We start from the raw sequence: 8,919 nt of genomic DNA on the forward strand, positions 1-8,919 counted from the left end.
CTTGAGCCCAGGAGTTCGAGACCAGCTTGAGCAACATAGTAAAACCCTATGTCTACAAAAAGTTGAAAAATAGCTAGGCATGGTGGCATGTGTCTATAGTTCCAGCTACTCAGGAGGCTGAGGTGGGAGAAATACTTGATCCTGGGAGGTCGAGGCTGCAGTGAACCATGGTCACACCACTGTACTCCAACCTAGGTGACAGAGGGAGACCCGGTCTCAAAAAAGAAAAAATAGAAATCATCCTTGGGCATCTGTAAATTGAAGTCACACTCTATTTTGATTGCTTTCCTTTGGTTTTTAAAAATATTGAAGCTGAGATAGCATGTCATGTTGAAATTGTGTATAGTTGGGTTTCATTATCCATGAATTTCATTTCAAACCAAAAAGGAGTATTACAAAATATTGGCTATGAAAATGGGGCATTGACTTAGGGTGAGACCTGTGTGTCAAAAACATGCCTCATCTCTAAGACCTCATCCAGGTCTAACATTCCAGAATCCCAGGCAGCAGCCTTCAGAGCTCAAGCCTTACCCTCTCGCTGATCCTCTGCTGACCCATGTCCCCCTGGTTTCCACTTACGGCTCAGAAAAGGACGCATCTCAAGGATCCTGGGAGCGGAGGTGACCAGGCACAAGGGTCTCAGCAAATGTCTCCAGATTAGAGTCATCTCTCCCACTCAGGAAGCCAACCCCCATGGAAGCAGGTCGGAGGTCAGGCTCTAACTGCTCACTATCCTGCTGGACTTTGAGATTAAGATGGGGAGGAGGCGCTAAAAGGGGAATCCTGGAGTGGTGACTGCCCATGGCTTCAGGCAAGCCCCAGACCTTCTATTTCTAGTAACAGTGCTTTCAAGGGGGAGAAAAAGAGAGTGAAGAAAAGAGGTAGAGAGAGAGTGAAAGTAGGAGGGAGAGAGAGAAGAGGAGAGAAAAGAAAGGAAAAGAAGAGAACAGAAGGGAAGAGGAAAGCAAGCAGGCAGTTAAAGCAAAGGTCATCTGACGAGTTCTGTTAGTTTAGTACTCCATCGGGGTTTCATCTGGGTACACTTTTCTCTGCAGGAGGGTGGTGCTGGGTGTGGGAGAAGGATCAGGACATGGTTGAAGGGGTCAGAGATTGAGAAACGAGGGATGTGACTAAGAGAGCAAAAAGGAGGATATGCATGAAGTGAATGAACAAATAAATTGGTTTTGGGGGTCTTAGAGAAAGAGAGGAGAAAACAATGGGGAAGGAGCCATTCCAAAGAAAAGCAGAGAGTACCAAATAGCTAGGTAAGGTTCTGGACAGCTGTGGATCATCTGATGTGTCTGAGGAAGGCAAAAGTTTGAGAGCTGAGGAGTTAGTGTGCCTTATTTTCATTATTTCTTAAATTCCCATTTATCCCACTCCAGCCTCCCCTTAACTTCAATCCCCATAAGCAACTATTTAGCATGTTTATATATGTCCTTTTGTTGGAACGCATTCTTGTAAAATGTGTATTGTTTAGGGTGAATGCAGTTTTAATTTATGTAAATATGTGTAATATCTGTCTTTTTTTCTTTTCAGTTAGAGCCATGTTTTTAAAATCCAACCAGGTTGCGAAGAGTACATCTCTTCTAGGTTTCCCGCTGCTTCAGAATGGGGGAGCACGTGCTTTACATGGCAATGCCTAAGGGGGACAGTGACAAAGTTGATTGCAACTAGGGCGTCGAGGCAGTGGGGATGGGTAGATATCATTAATCTTGGGTCACCCTGTAGGGGAGACAACTGACTTGGCCACATCCTTCACAAACACCTGCATAACAACCTTTTACTCCAAATGCCCATAGGAGGTGAAGGCACTAGGTAAGCACAGGGAATAGGTTACATTCAATATAATTGTCCCTTTTTGTGTGGGTTTCCAGCTCCCAGTCCATTCTGTTTTGGGGGCAGTAGGGAGTGATCATATGAGCTGGCTGGTCACATGCTGCAGGAGTAATCCAAGTCAGTGAGGCCAGTGGACACACATCATCTCCCTGGGGGGCACAGTCTGTCCTGTGGTTGGACAGAGGGGAAAAAATGTTGAATTCCTGAAGTCTAGTATATGCTCTTCAGCTCTACTGGACTGTGGTCAACGTTGCCTTTGTGAACACCGCACGTCTTCCTTGACTTGAGATTTTTCTTGGGCTGTAAGATTTGAGATTTTTATAATGAGAGGCACCCAACATCAAGGGGTCACCTAGAGTGGGGAAGAAAAACAGTACATTCTGAATAACTTCTGGAGGGAAAGTGGGAGGTTATACCTCTTTTATTTAAAAAGAAAATAAATTATTCTGATTACCATAACATAATATGTACTTTTGTTAAACAAACTCAAGCCTAGAAAAGCATAAAGAAGAAAGAAAAAGATCACAACGAACCTGACCATTATATTTTAGCAAATTTCCTTTCAGAAATCTTTCTCTACATGTGTCTATCTGTGTATACACATGCTGTTTCAGAAGCTGAAAGTCTTCATATTTTTTACTTAATAAGTTTCTTTTGATGGATAGCTGTATTTTCTCCAGCATCCTAGGACAGAGAATTTTCTGTACTTGACTAATTATTTTTTTCTTCAGATAAGTTCCTTGAAGAAGGATTCCTAGGTCAAAATATATGTACATTTTAAATGCATCTCAGTAAGATGACATCAATTTACAATTCAACTAAACTAACATTGCACGAAACTATATTCTTTTTTTTTTTTTTTTTTGAGATGGAGTTTCACTCTTGTTGCCCAGGCTGGAGTGCAATGGCATGATCTTGGCTCACCACAACTTCCACCTCCCAGGTTCAAGCAATTATCCTGCCTCAGCCTCCCAAGTAGCTGGGATTACAGCTACTCCATGCCCAGCTAATTTTGTATTTTTAGTAGAGACGGGGTTTCTCCATGTTGAGGCTGGTCTCGAACTCCTGACCTCAGGTGATCTGCCCACCTTGGCCTCCCAAAGTTCTGGGATTACAGGCATGAGCCACTGCGCCCGGCTGGACAAAACTATATTCTAAGATGTTTGCTCTTTTGAACTCTGAGGAATTACCTGATATCCACAAAATCTGAAAACTGGGATGAGGAGGAAACTTAGATTGCCTCTAGAGCTGCATTCTCAGCCTAGGAGTCATTTGGAATATCAATCCAAGATCCTACCCTACCTTCACAGATAAAGCTCCAATTAAACAGATATTATTTCTGAGTTATAAGCAACATCTGCTGAGTCTCTCTCTTCTCTCTCCTTTGAGCAGATCAGGTATAATTTTCTCCATTTTACATAAAACTAGAGAAGAAGAACTATCTCAGTTTGCACAAATGGTAAATAGGAGGGGAGAAGCCTTTCATCAGGTAGGAAAATATAGAAATTTCTCCTTGAAAAAAATACTTCACAAATGGGGAAACTCAGAAATTCTGTTGTCATGTTAGTAATTATCAGGGAGGATTTTTGCACACAGGTTCACCAGTGATTTATCAGTTAAGTCCTGAGCGTAACTGAACTTTGCTCTGCCCCAGGCCTTCTGTCAATAATAGAGTCCAGTAAGGCTCTGAAGATACTTAACAGCTTTTCCAAAGCAATCCTTTCCCTCTCTTAACTAATTTAGGAGTTGTGAAATTGAAGGAAAGGAAAATTGTCTTGGAAGGATTTCAGATAAATTTATACAATTTACATGAAACTTCATATTACAGGTGTTCGGTGTTCTATTTCACAGTTAATGGACTATGAAGAATGCTGTGTGCAGAGTGTTCAGACTGAGGTGCAGAGATTAGCAGTTGTGTAAGAAGAGAATAACTGCTTAAAGATGTGGCTCAGATACTGTAACCCTTAGAATTTCATGGAAAACTGATTTTCTTGAAAAATAATGCAAGGTCAAAGTCCTTTTGATTATTTATTAGGACTCTTTGAAGAAGTCTCATCAGAATTATTGGACTTACTATGTTTTAGAAAGTAACATTCTGGAGAAAGCTAGGGACACATGGATTACCTTATCCCTCCCACTAGACTGTATTCCCCAAGAGGCCGGAGAGCACATCCGTACTGCTCACTGCGTACCTAGCACAGTGCCTGGCATACAGTGTTCAAGTATTATTCAATAATGTATGTGGTAGAATGATTGACAGATAATTTATGTAGGGAAGATTTGTGTTTAAATGGGAGATCCTGAAAATACAACTCAATCTCTTTTTGGTGAATGTATGGCAAAATCTTTTTGAGCATAGGCCCTTCTCTTAGCAGTTGGGATTTTCTAGTTGTTCCTTCCCTTGAACTTTACAATCAAGGCTTAATTATTGTTTTCAATCACAGTAAGATGAGAATCCTTAGAGTTTGGTTCACTATGACTGGGATTGTTCCTGTATGGGGGAAGAGCTGTTCCCAAGCTTAGGGCTCTCAGTTACAGTGAATTATCTCACAAGGATCTTTAATTACAAGGACCTTTAATTATATCCTATTACTATAGTGATTATTACAGAATTGGCTGATTTAAATAATTCAAATTGCAAAAGAAAAATGAAGGAAGCGTGCATCAGATGAGAAGGAGAGAACTGTTTAGCCACCAAAAGGAAAAAATTCTCAACTAGAAGAAAACAAAATCTAGCTTATGCTGTTTTTAAAAGACACACCTAAAACATAATGACACAGAACAATTAGTAAGTAAAGGAATGAAAAGAAACTTACCAGAGAATTACCACTCTCAAGAAAACCCAAATTAGCAATATCAGTATCAGAAATAATAGGTTTTTTTTTTTTATTATACTTTAGGTTTTAGGGTACATGTGCACAATGTGCAGGTTTGTTACATACGTATCCATGTGCCATGTTGATTTCCTGCACCCATTAACTCGTCATTTAGCATTAGGTATATCTCCTAATGCTGTCCCTCCCCCCTCCCCCAACCCCACAACAGTCCCCAGAGTGTGATGTTCCCCTTCCTGTGTCCATGAGTTCCCATTGTTCAATTCCCACCTATGAGTGAGAACATGCGGTGTTTGGTTTTTTGTCCTTGCGATAGTTTACTGAGAATGATGTTTTCCAGTTTCATCCATGTACCTACAAAGGACATGAACTCATCATTTTTTATGGCTGCATAGTATTCCATGGTGTATATGTGCCACATTTTCTTAATCCAGTCTATCGTTGTTGGACATTTGGGTTGGTTCCAACTCTTTGCTATTGTGAATAGTGCCGCAATAAACATACGTGTGCATGTGTCTTTATAGCAGCATGGTTTATAGTCCTTTGGGTATATACCCAGTAATGGGATGGCTGGGTCAAATGGTATTTCTAGCTCTAGATCCCTGAGGAATCGCCACACTGACTTCCACAATGGTTGAACTAGTTTACAGTCCCACCAACAGTGTAAAAGTGTTCCTATTTCTCTACATCCTCTCCAGCACCTGTTGTTTCCTGATTTTTTTAATGATGGCTATTCTAACTGGTGTGAGATGGTATCTCACTGTGGTTTTGATTTGCATTTCTCTGATGGCCAGTGATGATGAGCAAGAAATAATAGGTTTTAAGACAAACATGACCATTATAAATAAAGGGGATTGTATGTAACAATGAAAAGAATAATTTATTTGGAGGACTGAACATTTAAATCTATATATGCCCAATAATACAGCCTCAAAATATATAAAGCAAAAATTCATAGAATTATAATAAGTAGAAACTTACTTAATCCTAGAAGATTTTAACTTACTTATAAATCACCTCCAAAATGATATCTTAAGCAGCAAAAAAGGTGAACCTCATTAATGCAAAAATCCTAAATAAAAGTTTAGCAAATTGAACCTAATAATGTTTGCAAAAATACTTCATGTATAAGTGAGGTTCATCTTGAGAATGCAAGGGTACTTTAACCTTAAAATATACTCTCTGAAATAATTTTCTGTAATAATTTACACATTAATTAACAGAGAAAAACCACGTGAACATATCAATAGATGTAGAAAAAAATTTGAGAAGTTTTAAAATCAGTTGAGATAAAAAATTATTAGCAAACTAGAAATATAAAGGAATATCTTTCACATAACTATGGGTATTTGAAAAATTGTAGGGGCCCAGCAGCAGTTCTCTCTGACCTGCTGCCCCCCTGTCTGGTCCCTCATTCTCTCCAGAGCCTGGCCATAGAAACTGGAATCTCACTTCCCCAAGGCAGGTCATAGAAACTGGAACCCTCTTGCCCCAAAGTCAGCTTTACAGTCTAAAAATATTACTTTAACTTTACGCCAGACTTTCTGTGTAAAAACTGACTGTAGATAACCTGATCTATCTTGTTTGACTGTAGGTCATAAGACCCCCTTTCCAGAGAGGGTCCTGCCCCATACCCAGAAGGAAGGAATGGTGAGAGGCATTCCTACACAGGCCAAGAAAAATCTAGACAGACAGGCCTTGCTATGTTTTCTCACTCAGTCTGTCGGCATTAGGTCCAATCATTTTCCTACAAGGCTGTCCATACTTGTTGAAACTAAGCATAAAAATAGACAGTTTCCTCTGTATCTTTGGGTCTTCATTCTGAAGGCTCCCATGTCACATAAAACTATAATCAAATAAATTTGTATGCCTTTTCTCCTATTAATTCAACTTTTGTCAGTGACTTTTAGTGAACTCTTGGAGGGCAAAATGGCAGCTTTCCTTTCCCCCCTACACCACCTACATGATGCCTTATATGTAATAGTGAACTTTTCATAGCATTCTCGTTAAAGTCAGGAAGAAGAAAGAATGCCCATAACACATTTCTATTTAACACTGTCCTGGAAGCCCAATAAAATAGATCAAGAAAGGGAAATAAGAGTTTAAAGACTGGAAAAGAAGAAACAGTGTTGTTAGTTTGTGGTGATACAGTTGTAAAAATTGAAAATCCAAGAAAACCTACAAATTATAAGAATGTTAATTAGAGTTCAGTAAGGTTACAGAATGCAAGATCAGTATTAAAACATCAGTGGGACTGGGCATGGTGGCTCACGCCTGTAATCCCAGCACTTTGGGAGGCCGAGGCTGGCAGATCACCTGAGGTCAGGAGTTCGAGACCAACCTGCACAACATGGTGAAACTCCGTCTCTACTAAAAATGCCAAAATTAGCTGGGTGTGGTGGTGTGGGCCTGTAATCCTAGCTACTCGGGAGGCTGAGACAGGAGAATCACTTAAACAAGGGAGGCGGAGCTTGCAATGAGAGGGTACCTAGGGATGAATCTAATAAAACATATGCAAACATTAATAAAGAATAATGTAAAGTTTTATTGAAGCCCAATATAAAGGAAGTGATATACCATGTTCATGATTAGGAAGGCACAATATTATAAAGATGTAACTTCTGGCATTAAAACATAAATTCAATCTAGCTCCCAACACAATTTTTTAGGAGACCCGATAGGCTCATCTGAAAATTCATATGATGAGTAAATGGCCAAGAATAGCCACAACAATTTTGAAGAAGGGTATGGTGGTGTGAGAATTAATATACCAGATAACAAGACTTTGTATAAAATATGGTAATAAAACAGTGGCGCACCAGGACAGGAATAGATAAACAGAAAAATGGGCCAGAAAAGCCTGGACTAACATTTGGGCATACATAGACACTCAGAAGATGACAAAGATGGCATAAAAGATTAGCAGGAAAAGGATGAGTTACTCAGATACAAATGGATTCATCAGGGAAATAAATAGTAAAATAACAATGCATCATTTTATGCTCATTGAATTGTCAAACATTAAAATATCTGACTGCACAAGGTAGTGATAAAGATGACGAGAAATGGAAATACTACACTGATGGCAAGGGTACACATCAGTGAAACTACTTTGGAGAGGAAGCAATTTGTCAGTATCTAGGAAATATTAAGATATGCATTTTATACGACCCAACAATTCCACCTCTAGGTATATATTTTGGAGAAACTTTTGCACATATTCCAATGACACTGGCATAGGAATGCTCATTCCGTAGTCATTTATGACAGTGAAAATTAAATGTTGCTAAATAGGGGGATTAATAAATAGTATATATGTGCAAAATTATAACAGTGGTATACACACAACTTTTGTCATTTATGGCAATGAAAATTAAATGTCGATAAATAGGGAGATTAATACATTATATGTATGTGTACAATTACAGCAGTTGTATGCATAAAGCAGTGAAAATTAGATGTTGATAAATAGGGAGATTAATAAATTATGTATATATATATATACAACTACAGCAGTTGTATGCATAAAGCAGTGAAAATTAAATGTTGATAAATAGGGAGATTAATAAACTGTATATATGTATGCAACCACAGCAGTTATCTACATAAAGCAGTGAAAATTAGATGTTGATAAATAGGGAGCTTAATAGATTGTATAGATGTATAAAACTAAGCAGCTGGAGCTATTGGTATCTCAAAAACTCAATGCCGAATGAAAAAAAATCGAAGTGCATAATGATATCTGCTATTTTTTATGCAAAACTCATAATACCGAAGTAATTGGTCATATTACTTAGGGATAGATAGATATGAGGTGAGTGCATTTTAAAAATAGCTGGGAAGGATATGTAATAACTTTAGGATTGTAGTTACTGCTGAAGAGAGAGGTAGAGAATTTGGTTGTTGAGGGATGTAAATGATGGTATCTGTGATATTAAATGAATCTTTGTTAAAGAAAGGAACAGACAAGGCAAAATATGAATATTTACTAGATTTGGATGTGGGTAAATGAGTCTTTGTTATGTTTTTCTATATGTTTTCAAGTATTTGTGAAATATTTTATGCAATAAATAAAAGATCACAAATGGATGATGAACTCACAGCTGGTTTTAAGTAAAGACTAAATAATTCTAGTCAGGAAAACACGAACAAAAGAAAATGTGAAACTTTGGTCCTGAGATTTGTGGCTTGTTAAATGAAAGTTGATCATATCTCAGGTTTGGAAACATGGGAAAGTTGATTGAAT

At 38.4% G+C, this 8,919-nt stretch overlaps 1 protein-coding gene across 2 annotated transcripts in view; it reads right to left on the bottom strand.

Annotated features, from left to right (window-relative positions):
• The window catches only part of AGXT2 (alanine--glyoxylate aminotransferase 2), a 44,172-nt gene extending 43,448 nt beyond the window's left edge, over positions 1 to 724 (bottom strand). Inside the window, exon 1 of one of the 2 annotated variants that reach the window (XM_030813781.1) lies at positions 580 to 724. In XM_030813781.1, the coding sequence (XP_030669641.1) occupies positions 580 to 667 (88 nt within the window). In that variant the 5' untranslated portion in view covers positions 668 to 724. The remainder of the gene's footprint in view (positions 1 to 579) is intronic. The other variant, XM_030813782.1, reaches the window with a different exon arrangement.
• Between the last annotated feature and the right edge of the window lie 8,195 nt (positions 725 to 8,919).

This window comes from Nomascus leucogenys, chromosome 6 (genome assembly GCF_006542625.1).
Source record: "Nomascus leucogenys isolate Asia chromosome 6, Asia_NLE_v1, whole genome shotgun sequence".
In the NCBI taxonomy this organism is placed as follows: Eukaryota; Metazoa; Chordata; class Mammalia; order Primates; family Hylobatidae; genus Nomascus; species Nomascus leucogenys.